This window comes from Urocitellus parryii, chromosome 13 (genome assembly GCF_045843805.1).
Source record: "Urocitellus parryii isolate mUroPar1 chromosome 13, mUroPar1.hap1, whole genome shotgun sequence".
Lineage (NCBI taxonomy): Eukaryota > Metazoa > Chordata > Mammalia > Rodentia > Sciuridae > Urocitellus > Urocitellus parryii.
In genome coordinates, this window is record NC_135543.1 from 63,712,754 (window position 1) to 63,733,942 (window position 21,189).

Below are 21,189 nucleotides of genomic sequence, written 5' to 3' on the forward strand. Positions count from 1 at the left end.
GAAGAAAGGATGGAGACAACTCTGCCTTATTCCTGAACTCAGAGGGAAAACTCAGTTTTTCTCCACTGAGTATGAAGTAAAAATACCTTCATTATGTTGAGATAATTACTTTCTATTCCCAGTTCATCGAGTGTTTTATCATGAATGGGTGTTGAAGTCTGTCGAGCGCTTTTTCTGCATTAACAGAGATGTTCCTGTGGTTCCTCTCCGCCATCTTCTTGATGTGGTTCATGGATGGGCCCCTGTATGTGGGCCACCCTGCATTCCAGCAGTGAACTCCACTCAGTCATGCATAATCCTTTTCATGTGCTGTTGACTTCAGTTTTTAGAATTTTGCCAAGAATTTCTGTAGCAAGACTCACCACAGACATTAATCTATTTTCTTTTAGTAGCTCTGCTTGATTTTGGTGTCAGGGTAATGCTTGCCCATGAATCTAGTTGGAAAGTATTCCTTCTTCTTCAATTTGTTGAAAGTCTGAGAAGGACAACTATTAATTCTTCTTTGAATGTTTAGTAGAATTCTTTAAATGATCGGGATAAGCCATTGGGTCTTGAATTTTCTTTGTTCAGAAATTCTGAATAACTGATTCTGCCTCTTTAAATGGTTATAAGTCTGTTCAGATTTGGGGGGGCACTGAAGATTGAATACAGGGGTGCTGTACCACTGAGCTATATTCCAAGACCATTTTTATTCTGAGACAGGGTCTCTTTAAATTGCTGGGGTTGGCCTGGAACTTGTGATCTTCCTGCCTCAGCTTCCTGAGTAGGTGGGGTTATAGGTGCCAGCAGGCCCAGCTATTCAGATTTCATTCAGGTTTTTTATTTCTTCATGCCTCAGTCTTATAGATTGAATGTTTCTAGAAAATAATCCATTTGTTCTGGGTTTTCCAATATGTTGGAAAATAATTGCTTACAGTAGTCCCTTATGATTTTTTTTTCCATCACAGGATATTGAATGGGGTACTCTACCACTGAACAACATACCTAGGCCTTTTATTTACTTACTTCCTTCCTTATTTAGAGACAGTTGTCTCAAAGATATTTTCTAAGTTCATTGTGATTTCTTTGACCCACTAGTTAACACTGTGTTAATTTACACATATATGTGTGAATCTTCCAGTTTTCCTTTTGCTATTGATTTCTATATTTGCTTCATGGTGATTAGAAAAGAAGCCTAATATAACATCCATCTTCTTAAATTATGACTTGTTTTGTGGGCTAACATGTGGCCTATCTTGGAGAATGTTCCAAAGGTCCTTGAGTTGTGCTATTCCTGGGTGGAGTGTTCTGTGTATGTTCACTAATTCCAATTGACCTTCTGCATTGCTTAAATTCTGTTTTGTTTTGTTTTGTTTTTATTGATCTTCAGCCTGACTAATGATCTATCATTGGAAGTGGGATACTGAAATCTCCTACTATAATTGTTACTATTTCTCCCATCAATTTCTTTCTTTCTTTCTTTCTTTTTTGAGGGAGGGGTCTTTGGGATTAATCACTTAGCCACATCCCCAGCCCTTTTTATTTTTATATTGAGACAAGCTCTTGTTAGGTTGCTCAGGGTCTCCCTAAGTTGCTGAGGCTGCTTTGAACTTGCAATCTTCCTGTCTCAGCGTCCTGAGCCACTGGGATGACAGAGTTTGCCACCTCACCAGGCTCTTCCACCACTTCTATCAGTGTTTGCCTCACACATTCGGGTGCTCTGCTGTTAAGTTCATGTATATTTATAATTGCTGTATCCTCCTGGTGAACCGACAGTTTTATCGTCATACAACTTCCTCCTTGTCTCTTAGGACAGACGTCTGATGTCAGTAGGGCTACTCCAGCGCTCTCTGGGTTACTATTTCCATGTTACAGCTTTTTCCACCCTTTTACTTTCAGTCTGTATGTGCTCTGATATCTAAAGTGAGCCCCTTGTACACATCATGTAGTCGGGTATAATTTAACCTTCTATTTAGAGACACTTTTGCTTTTGAACAAGGCGTTTAGTCCATATTCATTTAAAAGTAAGTATGCCGACTATCTTCCTCGTCTAGTTATGAATTTTGTTCTGCTGCTGCTTTACTCATGTCTCCTGCTTTGACTGCTCTCTCACTTTCCTCTGTGAAACTTTTGCAGGTATTATATTTGCTGTTACTATGCAGTTTAAAAAAGCACCTTAAGAGTGTTATTAACATATTACAAATTAATAACTTTAATCACATACAAAATTCTACTCATTTACATCTCCTCCCCAGTTGGTATCAACGTCAAAAATCATAATTTTAAGAGTCACATAGTTTTAGTTATTTTATGCCTTTATCCTTTAAGTTCTGGGCCAGTATTAAAAGCAATTCATGTACCAATATTATTATAGTACTACAGGATTTGGCATTTATCTATATATTCAATTCACCTGTACCAGAAAGTTTTATATCTTTGTATGCTTTTATTTTGCTGTTTAATGTCCTCTGATTTCAACATGAAGAACCCTGTTTAGCAATTCTTGTGAGGAGGGTGTGGAGGTGATAAACTCCCTTGGTTCTGATTATTTGAGAAGGTCTAATTTCTCCTTTATTTATTCCTTATTTCTCCTTTATTCCACACTCTCTGGCTGTGATATTTCTGCTGAGAACTCTACTGGTAGCCTTATGGAAGCTCCCCTGTACAAGAAGAGTCAGTTTTCCATGTTGCTTTTAAGATTTAACTTCTGATAGTTTGATTATAGATGTCTTGATGTGGGGTTCTTTGGATTCATCCCACTTGAAGTCCTTTGAGCCTTCCTCAGATGGGGAAATTCTGCTGTGTTTCTTCATGTATGTGCTCCATCCACTCCTTCTCCTGGGGCTCCTACACTTACACATTGTTCTACTTGATATTGTTGCTTAAGTCCCTTGGATTTCGGTCACCATCCTTCATTCTTCTCTTTGTTCCTCTGACTTGATAATTTCAAATGGCTTGTTTTTGTGTTTTCTTTCTTCTGCTAAATCAAGTGTGCTATTGAATCCTTCTAGTGAGTTTTTCAGTTTAAGTATCTTATTATTTAGAATACAAATTCAGTACTGAGATTTGTTTGATTATTTTTTATGATCTCTATCTCTTTGTTGATATTCTCATTTTATTTCACATACTGTTTTTCTGATTTTGTTTAGTTGTCTATCAATGTTCTCTTACAGTACACTTGAGACTCTTGAAGATAATTATTTGAATTCTTTGTCAGGTAATTCATAGATCTCCATTCCTTTGGGGCTGTTTTAGGAGGTTTAATCATTTGATTAGGCTGCAATTCCCTTTTTCTTTGTGTGTCTTGTTATTTTTATGGGCTTGTAGTTTTCTGGGGGAAAAAAAAAGATAACCACCACCTCTCTCAGTCTTTCCAGACTGGATTCGCACAAGGGAAGACCTCCACCAATCAGCCCAACTAGAGTTTCGGGGGATCCCTCTAATCTTTTCCAAGAAGGTGTTGTCTTTATATTTGTGCATTTAATTTACAAATTATAGAGCTTCACTTTTTATTTTTCAAGAGCTTATAACCTTTTGCTCCCTCTGGTGTACACAGGTGGTACTGCAGTTCCACTGGCACTGCAACCAGCAGCTGAGCTTTTCATGATCCCCAAGCATCCAAAGTATTCCAGTTTCCAGTCAATGCTACAAGTCAGACAAGAAAGAAAACAGTCCTTCTGGCAGCCCCCAGAAGAGCCAGAATGTTAGATGCACATTCCACTCTTCTTTTTCTCCCAAGGTAGAGGCCATAGCTGGTCACTTTCTCCCCATCTTACTGAGCTGGTCCAGCCTCCAGAAGCAGCATGGTCAGTTCTTTAGTGCTACAACAAATCACTGAGCTTTCTTTGTCCGCTGTGGCCCCAAGGTATCCACAGCATGCTGGCTCCCCAGTGGTGCTCTGAGTCAGCTCAAACAGAAACCAGCTCCTTGGACAGTTCCCTGAAAAGCTGAAATGTCAGATGCGTGTTCCAATCCTCTAGTTCCTTTCAGAGAGGAGTTGTAAGCTGGACTTTTCCTTGAGTCCTGATCATGTGTGCCAGCGGGGGGGAAGTGGTTATCACTGTGGATACGACAAGGTTTTTCTTACCCATTTCAATGTGGATGTTCTTGACTTGGAATTTGTCTGCAGCTTGGTGACTTCTTAACTTTCTAAGTTTTCAAGACGGCTGTTTTGGCCACATACTATTTTTTTTCCCCTTTTTTCCAGCACACATTTTGTATGTATGTATGTATGTATGTATTTATTTTATTATTAGTTGTTCAAAACATTACCACATACTATTTTTAAGCTGATGTCTCTGTGGGAGAATGAGACCCAGGCTTCCTATTCTGCCATATTTTTAATGTCATTCCTGAATAATTTCTTTAATGTTTACTATCCGTTGAGTTTTCCTCTTTGGTAATGATCTGCTTATGTTCCTTGCCCATTTCCAGAGCAGAGTATCTGCCTTTTATAACTGGTTTGTGGTGGTCCTTCCACACATTGCATACTAACTTTTTTATCAGTTTTATAAGTTGCAAACATCTTCCAAGTCTGTGATTGGTTATTTCCAGGCGTTAACAGCGTTTTATTATTATTGTTGTTATTATTATTGTTTATTCCTAGTTGATTTTAAAAAATTTTTAACTATATGACATTTTGGGAGTCTGATGTAGAGAGTGTATACACACTGATCTTATCCATTTTTAAGTTCTCTTTAAAATTTTTCAGATTATATAATTCAAAAGATAAATTATTCAACATAATCGACGTCTTTACCTGACATGTAAATAAGTGCGTCTAAATATTCTTCTTGTTCCCTAGAGATTCTTGTTTTTTAGGTATACATCATAATACTACAAAATTGATCTATTTTAAGTGTACTGTTCAATGATGTTAATATATTTCCTCAGTTAGAAAATCACCAGCATCAGCATCATCTAGCTTTAGAACATTCCCATCACCTTAGAAAGCTCCCGAGTGTTCATTTGTAGGAATTTCTTCCCCTTCTGTTCCTTCCACAAGCCCAAACAACCAATTTCTTTTCTGTGTCTATATCTACCTATTCTGAATATTTCCTACAAATGGATTCATAATATCTGTGGACTTTTGTGAGTGAATTCGTTCACTCAGAATCTTTCTGAGGCTCATCCACATTGCAGCCTGGGTCAGTTCCTTCTTGCTGAGGAAAATTCTTCTATGTGTGGAAATACCAGCTCTGTTTAACCTTTCATGAGTGGAGGGGTATCTGGGTTGCTCCCACTTTTTGTCTGCTACCAGTAATGCTATGAACATTTATATAGAGCATGTGGGTGCTTCTTAGCTATTTGTATATACTTTTTGGTGAAATCTGTATTTCAATCTTTTGCCCATTTTAAATTGAGTTATTGTCTTATTGCTGACTTCTTCATATATTCTAGACATGGAGGCCTAAGCAGATGTGTGACTTGAAGTATTTTCTTAGTCTGTGATTTGTCTTTTTATTTATTATAAGATGGTAAATAGGTTTTTTGGGGGGCGGGTGGTGCTGGAGATTGAACCCAGGGCGTTGTGCATGGTAGGTAAGGGCTCTACCGATGAGCGATACCCCCAGCCCCATAAAATTTGTTTATCCATTCACTTGTTGATGATCCTTTCAATTGGTTCTGATTCAGAAGTATTTCAAATGAAGCAGCTATGAACATTCACACACAAGTATCAGTGAGTGTCTGTATGTTCACTGGTTATGAGAAAAGACACAACATGGGACTGCCAAGCTGCACGCACGGCAAGTTATGCTTCACCCTAGTCAGTTGTCTCAAGTGGTGTGCCATTCACATTCCCGTGAGCTGTGGAGAGGAGGTGCACATCTTGGGCAACACAGGCGAGGGCTTTACACTTTAGTCATCTGAGGGACTATGAGGTGGTATCTCATCTGATTTTTTTTTTCTTGTTTAATTTTTTACTGTGGTAAAACATATAACAACAGTTACTATTTAGCTATTTATAAGTGGTAATAATTCACTGACATTAAATATAGAACATACAGCATTGGCTTCTCCTCACTACTATCTATACCCATTTGTAACATAAACTTTTAACACATTAAACAATAACTCCCTTTCTATCCTTCCTCCAGCCCCTGGAAACCTCTATTCTGCTTTTTGTCTCTAATGAATGTGCCTATTCTAGGATCTCATATAAGTGAAATTAAACACTATTTGTCCTGTGTCTGGCTTCTTTCACTAAGCAAGATGTTTTCAGGGCTACCCATGTTCTTGCACATATAAAAATTCTATTCCTTTTTATAGTTGAACAGTATTACATTGTATAGGATAAACTACATTTGCTTCTCCATTCAACTGATGATGGAAATTTGGATTGTATCACCTTTCAGCTACTGTGGCTAATGAACATTTGTATACAGATATCTGCTAGAGCTCCTGCTTTTGATTCTGGTATTGATTCAATGTTCAACATTTTGGGGAAGCACCAAACTGTTTGCACAGTAGCTGCATCCGCTTATATTCCAACCAGTAATGCACAGGGGCTCCAATTTCTCTGCAATCCTCACCAACACTTGTCTTCCACTTTTTTCTCTATTATTATTATGGTCATCCTACGAGGTGTACAGTGGTATTTCACTTGCATTTCCCTAATGGTTAGTGATGTTGAGTGTCCTTCCATGAGCTCATTATTCAAGTCCTCTACTTTTTGCTTGTTTGTATTTTTTTGTCTTGCTTTGCTTTGGTTTTGGTTTGTTTTTGGTTTTTGTTGTTGTTGTTGTTGTTGTTGTTTGAGGTGTGCTGGGGATCAAAATCAGAGCTGCCAGAGCACCTAGGCTTCACTACTGAACAACATCCTCAGCCTCTGCCCATTTTTGAACTGGATTTTTTGTTATTACATATTCTAGATACCAATTCCTTGTTTAGAGATATTATCTGCAAAAGTGTTCATTCAATTCGGTAGGCTAACTTTTGCTTCCTGGTAGGGTTCTTTGAATCTTTGAAGTAAGTTTTATGTATTTATTTGTTTGTTTATTTACTGTGCTGTGGATCAAATCCAGAGCCTTGTGCATGTCAGGAAAGAACTCTAGTACTGAGCAAAAATATATTCCCAGCAAAAAGTTAATTTTAATAAAGTCCTATTTGTATATTTTTTCTTTGTTGCATATATTTTTGTGTCATATCTAAAAAACCATTGCCAAGGGCTGGGGTTGTAGCTCAGTGGCAGAGCACTTGCCTCACAAGCATGAGGTACTGGGTTTAATCCTCAGCACCACATAAAAAAAAATAAAGAAAAATAAAGATATTTTGCCCATCTACAACTAAAAAAAAATTTAAAAATCATTGCCAAATCCAATGTCATGAGGATTTTTTCCAATTTTTCCTTCTAAGAATTTCATAGTTTACTTTAAGGGTTAGATGCAAGGAATTCCTAAAGGCTGAGGGCAAAGACCATTTCTGATAATGTTATCATTATCCAAATGTTTCATTTGGCATAGCTTTATAGACAGACAGACAGACAGACGGACACACACATACACAATTCCTCAGACCCTAGATTTTCTTAGTGACTGTTAAAAATTAAATGCTCACCAATGAAAACAATTTTGTATTATTTTACAAAGCAAAGAAACATGTATAAAGATGATTAATTGCTTTTTAATTTGTTTGAATCTATTTGATTTGTTTAGTCTAGATTTTAGAATATTATGTTTCTTAGAATAGGTCATATGTGCACATCAAAGATCTGTTGCCTTGTAAATACCCCATGCACGTGCTCGCGCACAGGCACACTGTCACGGTGGCGGGGCAGGGGACAAGCAAGGCTCACAGAGCACACACTTGCGTTGCACAGGATCTCCTCTGACATGGTGAGCAACCCCAGGGTGAGCTCAGTGCTCCTTTTCCTTTTTGTGTCCCTGACTATATACATAGGGATTTTCACCTAATGGGACCACAAAACATGTGCATAAATAAATTTATTTACTGTTCTATGAGAGTCAAGGAAATACTGATTGGAAAAAAAAAAAGGTAAAAAACTCACCAATTGGCTACACAGGATATGCCCATAACTACGAACACGCATGACCTCTGGTTTGGAGGCGTTTTCTCTTATAACTGAACTGATACGTTTTGAAATCTGAGAAGAGAAACACTTAGCTGAACACCTACCGTCTTTGAGTGTTCGATCCGTTAAGATGACCCTCCCTGAGCTCAGACACTAACGATGCCACCATCTGTAAGACACAACAAGTTGCAGGTGAGCACCTGCTGCAAACAGGGTCATATCAGTCCTGGTATGAGTGACATTTCCACTGCAGTCCCTTAGCCCCTGCCCTCTGCCCTCCTTTCCTTGTATTTTCCTCAGGCAGGGTGAGAAGGAGGCAGTGCCAAGGCACATTTACCCATAAGTGGGTCCAACACGTCTTATTCTGCATTCCTACCTAGCAGTGAGCAACAATTTATTAATTTCCTAAAAATTACAAACAAAATCAATAAAAACTAAAAACATGCTTCAGTTCATTCACTTCTTTCTGAATTTTCTTTATTTAAAAAAATTCTTGGGGCTGGGGTTGTAGCTCAATGGTTGAGTGCTTGCCTCACATATGTGAGGAACTGGGTTCGATCATCAGCACCATATAAAATAGATAAATAAATAAACATTCTTTTAATGTATTAAACTTTCAAAAGGGCAAAATGACTAACAAACATTAAATATCTCAAAGTATTTTGAGAAGAGTTCTGTCAAGGTCATATATTTAAATTTCTTGAATATGGTTAAAATTAAAGGCAGAAGAAAACACAACTTCGTTGCTAAGATGTAATATGTAACATTGTGTACTAGGTTACTTAGTGCATTTTCTACTTTCCTTTACCATAAAATTCTAATCAGTTTATTTTAAATAAAAGATTTGTTCAAGAGCACACGGTTGTGTTTATACTTGTTAAGGAATGCTCTTCCCCCAGAGAGGCTGATTGCTTGATTTACTAAAACCTTTCCTGGTTTCCTTCTTCTTCTCATAAGCTTCCTTCTCACAGTTCTTCCTTACATGGCCTTAAGTCCGCCCAAGGTAAGAAGATATAAACAAAGGAAGGTTAAACAACTCTCCTGGAGGAGTGAAGTATTTCCACTTACCCACCCACCCCCTTTTTTTGAATATTTCAATACTAATAAATTTAACATACTCACATTTTTAAGCAAACCAGGATAGTAATCCGCAGGCTCGTACCCAAGACACTGAGTGAAAGGGCCGACTTCTTTTACATCAAATCTGAATGCTGAAAGTATATGCAATAACAAACTCTAAAAACCAAACAGAAAGAGGAAGAGTTGACTTCTTAGAAGTAGACAAAAGGCCTGTGATGTATGCCCAGAGTCCGAGTCGTATTATGGGACGGTCCCGATGACACGAGCAATTCCCCTCTGTCTACATACCCAGCTCGCTTTGATTCAAGGAGAAAAGAAAACATGTTGATATTAAAATCATAACACTGATATAAGGGAGGTCAGAGGAGCAAGTGGATTGAAGAGGGAAGGGGGGAGGAAAGGAGTGTACTAGGGAATGAGACTGATAAAACTATGTGTTATGGCATGAAAGAATATGGCAAATGAATGTGAATATTATGTATAACTATAACGTACCAGTGAAATATAGTAAAAAGATGAGTTGTTCTAAATAGAAATAAAACCTGTTTTTCAGAAAACAATGAGCACAAACTAGAAAAAAACACGAAAGAGTAATAAAATTAATGTACAAAACCTGAAATGACAAACAGTAAAAACACAAAGATAAACATGAACAGTTAACTTTTAAGAAAAAATACAAATGTCTGCGAAACAAATGGATAAATGTTCATCTTCAAAAATAGTATAAAGGAGCAAACTAGGGGAGGGATTTACAGGTCAGTGGTAGAATGCTTACTTAGCAAGTATGAGGCCCTGGGTTTGATCCTCAGCACCACATAAAAATAATAATAAAATAAAGGTATTATGTCCATCTATAACTAATAATATTTTTAAAAAATTGATTTTGGTGCTTTTAAAGAGTAAACTAGAACACACACACACGAGTTTCCACTTAGTGAATTAAAGCTTTCTGCAGATTTGAACACCTAAAGCTGCTGGGTTCTACACAACAGGAGCCCTGGGAGCTACTGGGGAACACACATGAGGACTTCTACTTATGCCAAGGTACCCCTGGAGTGTGAGCAGGTGCACCAGAGCCTGAAGGCCACCTGGACTTCAGGACGGTGCCTGCTCAGGAGTGTGCCACCTGCACAGGACTCCCTGTAGCTAACAGGCAGTGCTCTGTGCAATCAGCTTGAAACCAGGCACCACCTGCCTTGAGAGCGTCCCACACCTCTGATGCACGTAGATACCCCTAAGGAAATAGATCTAAACATGACAGTGGGAATCATGTTCAAAGACATTTGGACCGGTATTGTCATCATGGAAAACATCTAACAGCAGGGGACAGTTCATTTGTAACACCTTTATACAATGGCTCATTGCAAGCCATTAAAATATTTATGAAGAATGTAGGAGAGCATTTTAAATGCTTACATTATAGAACTAAATGAAGAAAGGAAAAATAATCCATACTTAAAAATTTTAAAAACAACAACAAACAAACATACAAAAAAAAAAAACCCAGAAGGAAACATCCCCAAAGGTAACAGTCTGCAGAGTGGAGCCATGATGGGGAGTTGGTTACATGTGCATATAAAATCTCGCCCCTCTTCGACTTGTGTTTTCCAGCTTCCTGTATGTGTGTGTGTGTGTGTGTGTGTGTGTGTGTGTGTGTATGTGGGTGTATATATATATATATTCCTTTTATAATCAGGAAAAAATTAAAAAGTGTTTTATTTGGAAATATTTAACAACAGTTTTATTGAAATAAACTCCTTCATACAGCATAAAATGCACCCCTTTTACTTAATTCAGTGGGGTTTTATTATATTCACAGTGAAACAGTCATTTTATATTTTTTGTTGTTGTTTTCTGGAGACAGTTTTAATGAAATAAAATAACTCCCAGGTCCCATGGGGGACCTGGCCCAGAACCCAGTGGGTCTCTGTACAGACCACACTGTGGTGCTTGCCAAGAGCCCAGACCAGCCTGGGATCCTGCACACCAAGCTCCAGATGACACTCCTGAGTCCCTGTCCGAGATCAGCACAATGTTTTCCAATTAGAAAAGTATCTAGTAGGTTAACAAGAGCTTGGAAACACCAGCACTCAGCGAAGGAATTCATGTCTAAGCAGCCACTACAGACCAGCAACACACACAGCAGGCTCCTTAAAAAGGAAAAGGTGGGGAACTTACGAGGTGAAGGTGAACTTGTGTTTTTTTGGTTGTCAATGGCCCTTTTACTATGTGGTATACATGCATGTATGTATTGTGCTCAGGATCGAACCCAGGGCCTCACACATGCCAGGCAAGCATCCTACCACTGAGCCACAGCTCGGCCCCGAAGGTGAACGTTTTAAAAGGTGTAATTCTAAGGCTCCTTATGAGAGTGAGGAAAAGCTGCATGGGCCCCGTGCAGAACGTTCTTTTCTTCTTCCAGTCAAATCTGTCCTGAGTACAGAAAGTAAGAGCTGCCAGGCAGTGGGGTGGGGACAGAGGTGTGTGGCTCAGGTCCACAGGGGGAGAGCAGCTGCTCTCACTCCCCTAAGGCACTCACAGTGGCGGTGGGCTCAACCACACAGGGACATCTGTGTTCTCAGCAAGGGGGCGGGGGGCCAGGCAGTCTGGGCAAGGGAAAGCCCTGCTGTACATCAGACTCAAGGCAGGAGTGGGGGGTCAAGGCAGGCTTGGACTGGACACTAGGCGGGTGCAGTCAGGTTCTTGGAGGAGGGGAGTCCCCCGCCAGGTAGAGGGAAGGTAATGCTGGAAGCCCCCTGCTGCCAGACCCTGTGTTCTCTTTAATAAAGCACAACACTTCCTGTGTGCCAGGAGTGTTCAAAGAGCTTTACACACGGAGACTGGTCCTCACAGAGTCTGCCTGGCAGATGAGGAAACGAGGAGCTTCAGTATCCTGCCCGCAGCTAGGCACCTACTCTCTGGCCAACCCTCACTAGGAAGTGCCGGGTCCCCGCGCTCTCCAAGGCAGCTGGGGTGTTTTAACATGGCCAATCTGACTGGTCTCCCTGTGAGACTCTGCTGGCTCCTGTTCTCTTCCCACAAGTCCAGGTATCATCCCAGATCCAGAGGCCAGGCCCCACTGGCTCTGCAGCAACCCTTCCTGCCACCAGCCTGTCCTCCCTCTACCAGCCGGTTTGCCACCCCAAAGGACCACAGCCTCTGCGACCTCTCAGGACGTCAGTGTGTCTTACTCCTTCTGCCTGGAGGGCTTTCCTATCTCCTCCACCTGGTTAAATGTCACTTTTTGAAGGAATTCTAACAATTGTGACAACTAAAATTTGCTGAGTGCTTACCACGTGTGAGGCCCTGGGCTAAATTCCTTAACTATGGCATCTCACCCAAGTTTTCTGTTTTTTAATCAAATTCCATTAAGCAAAGTTTCAATTAAGCCACTCATAAACAGGTGGCTATGACTACAATATTTCATATGAGTGACCCTTAAAAAAAATTGAAGCACAAGGTAATATAGACCCGGGTGTACAACAGAAGGAAACCAGTTTCAAGGGAGAAGCAGCTATGAGACTATAATTCTTAAGCAAAATAAGGCCCAGGCTTAACCCAGTGCCTCCCGCTGCACTCCTGCCCTACATGAAAGGTGACTTCCAACACCACCTGAGCACCACAGGAAAGTTCAAACACAAAGAAGTCTAATGCACTGGCCAGATTCTGAGTGTGCAATCAGCACCTGTGATCAATTCCCGAGTTAACATTTAAAATGGCCACAGTCTCCAGCTACTATTTCCACACCTGCATTTCCACAAACTGAACACACGAAGTCTTAGAAAAATGACATTCCAAGACTGGCTGCCTGGAACCATGAGTGGCACTAAACCCTCAATGCACCGGGTGTTCTCCTACAAATGCATATCTAGGGTGAAGTTTAACTTCCAATATGGCACACTGAGAGATCAACGACAGCTAGCAACAGAAAGGACGATTTGAATAACCTACTGTAACGGAGTTGCTAGCATCACTGTTCTTGTGCTTTGTGCCCATGACGAACACAAAGGGGCTGCGTGAACACAGCATGGGGACCAGGACAGGACACAACCAAGGTAGCTACAGGGGCACCAACAGCAGGTGGTAGATATAAGGGACAATCCGAGGCCCCAGGCAGGATCACATCAGAGTTTATCACACTACTCAGAATGGCAAGCACTTTGGAACTTATGAATTGTTTTATAAACAATTTTTTATTGGAATTTTTCATTTCATATTTGTTTTATTATTTCTTTGGAATCTTTCATTTAATATTTTTGGACCACAGTTGCCCGTAGGGAAAAGAGAGAGTAGAGAGAGAAATTATGGATAATAGGGAAAGTAATATCATTTAATTGGCAGATCTCTTCTTAGGGCCTCCTTAAGTTGCTGACACTGACTTTGAACTTGCTATCCTCCTGCCTCAGCTTCCCCAGTCACTGGGATTACCAGCTTTAAAGTGATTTTTAAAAATCAAATGCTATATAGTTTCACAGTCCCCAGCACCACACACACACACACTACAGAGCTAGTTCCCAAACCTATTCATTCATTCATTCATTTGTTTTTCCTTGTCCCATTTAAAAAAATAAATAAAACCTATACCACAAAACTCACTATTGGTGAGAAGACAGTAGGATGGGTATTCTGTTGCTGCTGAGAGCACAAATTTGTAAAGTTATGGGAAACCACTTGATAATATGTAGCTGCCATGGTTTTAATGTGTCCCCTCCTGGATGCCCCAGTGTTGAGAGATAGGATCTTTAAGAGGTGATTAGGTCATGTGGGTCATCAATGGATTAATGTTGTTTTCTCAGGAGTAAATCAGTGACTCAGGAGGCTGAGGCAGGAGGATCACAAGTTGTGGGCTGCCTCAATAACTTAGTGAGGCCCTAAGCAACTTAGTGAGACAGTGTCACAAAAAATAAAAAGGCTGGGGTGTGGCTTGGAGGTGGGGTGTGGCTTGGAGGTGGGGTGTGGCTTGGAGGTGGGGGTGTGGCTTGGAGATGGGGTGTGGCTGGCTTGGAGGGGATGTGGCTTGGAGGTAGAATGCCCCTGGGTTCAATTCCCAATACTGAAGAGGAAAAAAAAGAAGGTGGGCTGGAGAGTTAGGTCAGTGGTAAGAGTGTGGAGGCCCCGGGTTCCTGCCCCAGCACCAATAAGCAAGCAACTGACAAATAAATAAAAATAATAATGATTAAGCATTTTAATAGCTAAGACGAGCTTTTTTACTGCCACCTAGTGACAAATAGTCTAAACACACAATCATTAAACAAGCATCTGGCCTTGGACAAAGAGAAATCCTGCAGTCATTTAAGCAGTTTCCTTTTTAAATGCTGGAATGGCACTCTTAGGGGTCCTCAACCCCATGCCCTCATTTTGGCCAATAAGGAACTGGGTTTTCAAATATGAATCGGTAGATACAAAAAGCATGTGTATATAATGAACAGGTTCTGGCATTTAAAATGTGCAGACCCATGGCCTGGACCTGTGATCTAAAATCCTTTGAGGGTGGGAAGTGCGGAAACCAAGGTGGCCGTGCCTGGCTTTAAGCCCAGGGTTGACTGGGTAGGAGTTTTCATCATGAAGGAGCTTGTCTGAAGCTTGGAAAACCACTGAAATGCTCACGCCACCACGGGGAAGTTTTATATGAGAAGTTTCAATTTTAGCTGTTTTCAGGTGTTCCTGTTGGTCCCCAACTCACTGTATCTGCTCTGCCTTGGAACAGGCAGCACATTCATGGGTGGGTCAGGGACACCGGAGTTGGCTGGCTGTGGTCTGCGCATGGATGGGGTGTGGAAGACTAGCTGTGAGCTTTGCTCAGGCAAAGGTATGGGAGAGCGAGCCGCGGTCAGTGTTGCCAGACTGAGACAGAACACGTATTTTATGCTTCTCCAAACAATCTCTTCATCTGATCATTGAACTCTTGCAGAATTTCCACTGCTCTGCTCTCTACTGCATGTCTCTTTGTATTAAAACACACACACACACACACACACACACACACACACACACACACACGAGTAAAACAGAATCTTCATTCTTTCATTCAACAAGACACATGTTGAGGTGATCTGTATGCAAGCCATCCCCCTGAGCTACCAGGTAGGGAGCCTAGAGTCTGGTGATGACCATGGAGATGGGAACAGCCATAGTGCATGACTTAACACACCAAGTGCTACACTCAGGGGTGAGACGATCACTGTGGGAACAGGCTTAGAGAGATGTGTTCCCACTGGTCATTTTCAGGGTGCTCCCAGAGTAGCAGGGTCTAAACTGACTCTGGTGGCTGGAGAAGCAGAGAGAGCAGGAATGAATGATATGCTGGGGGAGGCAGAGGAAAACGGGACTGGAGGGCAGGGAAGAGAGGGGAAGGGGCCATCTCCAAAGACTCCTGTCACCCCTGTGCCTCCAGGCTTTCGTGGGGGCTCCTAAGCACAGCCTACTCCATGTGGCCTCAACCCACCTGGTCAGACTCACTTTCAAGCCTTCCTCTTTGATCCCTGGGTAAAGCCAGGCTCCTTGCTGGCTGCCAGAGTCACCCCAGGCCCAAGACACCTAACAGCGCCCTCCCCGCCCCAGCTGCCAGTGTTCCACTAATCTCTCAGAACCTGCCTTTCTCTAAGAAGCCTGCTCCAGTTTCCAGGGGGTAAGACCTGGTCCTCCAGAAGTCTCCGTGGTCTCTTCTGGCAGTGTTGCTAGAAGCAGCCTCACTCCAGGCGGAGGAGCTGCGGGCTCTGGAAGGAGGGGCCTGGCTCACTCTGCTGACATTCCTGCCTGGACTGTGCACTAGCCCTTAGCACTTCTCAGCAGTCTTCCACAAACACTGGCTGGAGCAAAGGCAAAGGGACCACTGCTCCTGTCAACCCTGAGAAGTGGGACTGCCCTGGTTTCTCTGGGCCCTCCTTACAGGAGAACGTGACAGAGTTTGTTTCCACAGTTTGCTTTCCTAAGTCTCAGGTCATAAAATGCCCACTGAGCACTGAAGAAACAACAACAACAACAACAACACACTGTTCTGTGGTCTGACTTCAAAGAGACCGACGCACTGATGACGCTGACCAGAAGCCTGCGCTGGTGCACATGACTCCATTGGGTAGTGTGCTGCTCTGGAGCCCCGCAGCTCTGGTCACCTGTGGGCAGCCACGGTCTTGGAGCACCCAGGAGAGACAGAACAGCTGGAGGTGTCAGCTCTGTGGAAAGGGCTTGAGAAACTTCAAAGCAGCTCAGCTGTATTTAAACAAGTCATGGTGCATGCTCCACGCTTAGGAAATCTCTTCCTGCAAATCTGATCAGTAAAACAACAGCTTTTCTTAATTCTCACTTGTTTAATTACGCCCCCCCCCACATTCATCCCGAAGTGTGTCACCACGTGTTTAATCTCTTTTCTCACAGAGTTTCTGTCTAGCAGTGCAGAGATGGCCTCAGAAATGCTGCCATTTTGAATACCGAGCAGTTCTGTTGCCACATGAAATACCTGTGCCCTCATGCTGAATTAGTCACTTCCTTTTTTACGGTCCCACGGCATTCTGTGTAAACATCTAGTAAAACATTTATGTTATTATACTGGAATTGTTTGTTTACTTAACTAATATTAAAATTCCTAAATTAATTAAATCACCTGCATGTGATCTGTAGTTCTCTAAACTGGATGTCACACTGAAAACTTCTTAATAACACAATCTTAAATTATCATTTCCTCCACCAACACAGACAATCTAGAAATCAGACCAACACAGAAATGTCACTCAAATTTATTTCAGTGAACAGGAAAAAAAAAAACATTCTCCTCTATAGAGTACAAGGACCAGTAGAGCCCTGCACGGCACATCCCAAAGCAGCGAAGAGTGTTAAAGAAACTTCAAATTTTTTTAAAAATACATCTTAGCAATCTGCAGAAGTGGAGTTACACATGTACACGGTTTCAGCAAGAAAAGTTAGATGTCACAAAGTCGTCCATTTTCTGGCCTATCAACACATGCAGAGTCAATGACAATCCTGAATGAGGGTTTAAATGGCACTTCACAAGCTTTTCTAAAATTGACGCAAAGAAGCCAGGGCCAGGCCCTGCACAGGCTAATGGAAAGGAGAGAGGTACAGAAACAGGCAGCACACCCTCAGCACATAGAGCTCAGCATAGGCCTGCCAAGGAGGGTGAGGGGCAGGGCCACACATCCTGCTACCACTGGGCACAGGTGCTGAGACTACATATGGCCCACCGTCACGGTGCCGTCCCTAGTAGTTGGCAGCACCTGTGATATGAGGTTTCTCGAGACTCAAACTCTTATGAAATCTGAAATCTTTGATAAAATTAAGGAAAATCAGTTTTCAAATTATGATGCCCACCACCCTTGATAAAACTATAAAAAAGCTTAGAATTCTGTAACTCAGAAAATATTTTAGTTTCCATGGTATTCCTTATTTCCCAATTAAGATTTGAAAGATATTTCAATATGTAACTTGCACATGTGATGCTAGAAAAATCTATAATCCAAATCAAGAAGTACATCCTAACTTAAAGGGAATACTTTCTGAAACAATATTACAAATAAAAGTTATGATAGTCAAAACTATTTGAAGTCAAACTCAAAAAGAATTTTTTAAAAATCTTAGAACTTGGTGGACAGAATTTTCTTATGCTAGCACAGTAGCATGCTATTCAAACCTTCTGCACATCAGTTCAAAGTACGATTGCTCCAGGTTAAAAGATGGAACAAATCTATCCCCTTCCCTTTTTGCAGTTTTACATTCATAGCCAAAACAAATGATTGCAGACAGATTCCTGCAGCTTTTCCTAAAAAAATCCTGCCTTTCAAAATGTCTTTTTTTTTCTTTTTAAAATTTATATGTCCCATTGCAGTTTAAACGAAATGATCTACAATAAAAACCTAACTGGCCTGGTATTTTTAGAGCCTTCTTTACTGTGAAGTAAACACTCACAATCTGGAGAGCCGCAGTGGTGAGGCCCCAGCGAGGAGGAAGCAGCTCATTCACAGAACCCCAGCACCCACTGTTTACACAGCCCGTTCCGCGAGCAGGATGCTGACATAACACAATTCACAGAATTTCCAAACACAGGTCCAATCATAATAAAGTCTGCAGTTCTTACTTTTGCTTACAGAACCTCTTGCTTGCTCACTCATTAGTTCCAGGGGGAAAATAGAGTTGGTTTTCCAAAAACCAAAATCAAAAGGCTTTAGAAAATAAGCCTGAACAAAGCAGCAGTATGAATGGTTCCAACCATGGCGTTAAAACACATTTGTAAGAAGGTCTACAGAGAGGCAGATTCATAAACCTAGAAATGCAGGCTTTACTAGGGACACTTAGCTCTGGGCAGCTCACGTGTACTCGATGAACACCCTGTGAGCGCAACTGTTCCTATCTCTACAGACACCTCAAGTGCCTCTTGTCCCCTTTTCTAACACACTGTGGCACTTGCCTTGTAAGCACCAACCCCTGGGTCTATTCTGCATGGCTGAGCACTGCTGGAGAAGCCTCACAAACCCAGTCAACAGCGCTGGCTTTGATCTCAGACCCCACCTAGTGGCACGCTGCGCTTCCTTGGTCACTTCCTGAGCAGCTGTGTGCTGTCTCCCTCTCTCATTATCCCTCCATGCTTCCCTTGAAGCTCCAGGGAGGAACCTGAGAAAAAAACTCCCATGTCACCACCACCTCTCACGAGCTCACCTGCACACACACTGTCCTGTCTTCCCATCTGGGCCAATGGAAGGAGTGCCGCTGTCCACCTCACTCTGACCGCCAGACTCCCACCTCATCAGGACCCTTGGCGCAGGGCCCACCTCTGTCACCTCTCCAGCCTGCTGAGGAAGCTCCCTGCTGTTGAAGGACGGACTCCTGGATGCTCATCTCCCTGCTGGCTGCTGCCCACTTCTTTGCTCTCCTCTTAGCACAGAGTCCTCAGAAAATTGTCTAAACGTGCTATTCAGGTTTGGATATGAGGGGTCCCCCGTAAATTCATATGACAGCCCATGCAGCAAAGTTCAGAGTGAGAGGTTAGACCATGAGAGCTGCAGCCCCACTGCTGGATGAGCCCACCTGAGGGGCCCGTCCTCTGGAGAAACTACTGCGCGGGTGGCAACTGCAGGCAGGTGGAGCTGGCTGAAGGAAGTGGGTCACTGGTGGCATGTCCCTGGAGACTGTACCTGGCCTCCCTGGCTCATCCCTCCTTCTCTGCCTCCTGAGCTGCTTTCTCCACCATGCCTTCCTCCACACGCTGCCTCACCCTGGGCCCAGAGCTACCGGGTTGGGGACCAGGGACTGAGACTTCTGAAACTGAGACAAGATAAGCCTTTCCTCCAAGTTGTTACTGTCAGGTATTTTGGTCACAGCAGTGAAAAGCTCATCGGCACACTTGCCTTCTCTGCTTTCCCAGCTCTCACACTTCAGTCTGCTCTAGTCTAGCCTCGATCCCTCCCAATTCTCTGGTCAGAACTCTGGTAGCAAACTACGGGACCCTGGCTGCCATAGCCTCACACACAGCAGGCTGCAGGCTGCCCACTCCCCAGGTCTCCAGGACACACAGGCACTGCACACCTGCAGAGGGTGCCCACAGGTCCTAGCTGCTGAGACACGGCACCTCACACCTCTCTTACCTGGTCTTATTTGTTGGTACTTCCCCCTCAAACCCAGTGTTCACACGTTGGAAACCTCTGAGCTCAGCAGGGTCCCGAGGAGACCTCCCCTAGCTCCACGGCTTTATTTAATGCCGAGATCTTCTCATGAGGAGTCAGGCTGCAGTGCTGATGTCCGAGTGCTGACCCCTCTTGGGTCAAGAGCTCCCCTTCTGCTCCACAGCTGGGAGGCCTGTAGAGAGACTGACCAGAAGGTATGGGCCTCCCTCCTGTGGCATCCTGGGAGTTCAAACCCATTAAGGCGCAGCCTCACCCCAGCCACCATCCCACTCCTGCAAGTGTGATAGCCAGCTTTCTGTCATGTGAGAAAATAACTAGACTAATCAGCTTAAAAGGAGGACAATGTTATTTTGGCCCACAGTCTCAGAGGTTTCAGCCCATGGTTGCCTGTCCTGTTGCTTTGGGACAGTGGCAGCACAGAGCATCATGGCAGAGGGAACTTGGACCACAGCAGCTCACTCAACTCGGGGCAGTCTGGAAACAGAGGGCAGAGGTCCAACCTACTACTGGACCAGAGTAGAGCAGAAAATTTCTTTTGGGCAGCTCCTCATAGGAAAGTGAGGGGGAAGGTCAAGGGAACAGAGGAGGCCAGGGTCCAGATATCCCCTTCCAGGGCCATTCCAGTGATCTACCTTCCTTGTCCTAGGCCCTGCCTCCTACTGGGTCCCTCACCTCCCAGAGCCCCACCAGCTGGAGACCAAACTGTCAACACACGAACCTCCGGGGGACACTGCAGATACAAAGCAGAACAGTGAGGTGACACCTTCCAGAACGCCAGCCCAGCCCTGGCCTCGAGCCCATGCCGCAGGTGCATAGCACACAGCCATCTGCACGTGCCATGGGTGTCTCAGCAACTCTATCATCTGTGCCACCCAAGGAGATACCTCTGCTGTCCACACGGTTGCTCAAGTCAGAATCTTAGACACTGACTTGGGGTCATCTGCCGTCCCTTTCATACCCTCCACAGTCACCACAGGTCCTGCCAGGCTGTCCAGACACGCCTGGCCTCTCTCTGTGGCCCTGGTCTCACACTGGGCCCAGCCCTGTTCCCCTCACCTGGAAGCTGTCACAGCCTCACCACTGGCCTTCCCTCTTTTCACTCTGGTCTTTGAAGAGTACAAGGGTAATGCCTTCCCTCCCCACCACAGGGATGAGAGCTGCTGCCTCCACACTAGGAGGCAGGTTAACAGCAAAACAAAAGTGTAACCAACATATATAATCACAGGTTTATCTAATGCAGGGCCCAGGGAAGCGCAGAGCCAAAGACAGGAAATGCCCCCTGAGGCTCTGTTTTATGCTTAGGTTCAATGAATCCCTGAGAATGTAGAGATGCCACTGGACGGAAGGGTGCGGTTCACCAGCAACAGATGGGGGCACCCAGGAAGGCCTGTCTGCTCAAGGTCCTCTTGGCCCCTCTGGGGTGACACTGCTGTTTTCCAGGTTTGGGGCAAGACCTCTCTGCAGTGA

At 43.2% G+C, this 21,189-nt stretch overlaps 1 protein-coding gene across 1 annotated transcript in view; it reads right to left on the bottom strand.

The window, feature by feature from the left end:
• Positions 1–21,189, bottom strand: part of Fancc (FA complementation group C) — a 131,119-nt gene that overhangs the window by 47,173 nt on the left and 62,757 nt on the right. Inside the window, exons 5-6 of the mRNA XM_026402001.2 lie at positions 9,134–9,247; positions 8,116–8,180 (exon numbers count right to left, since the gene is read on the bottom strand). Coding sequence (XP_026257786.2) covers positions 8,116–8,180; positions 9,134–9,247 — 179 coding nt within the window. The remainder of the gene's footprint in view (positions 1–8,115; positions 8,181–9,133; positions 9,248–21,189) is intronic.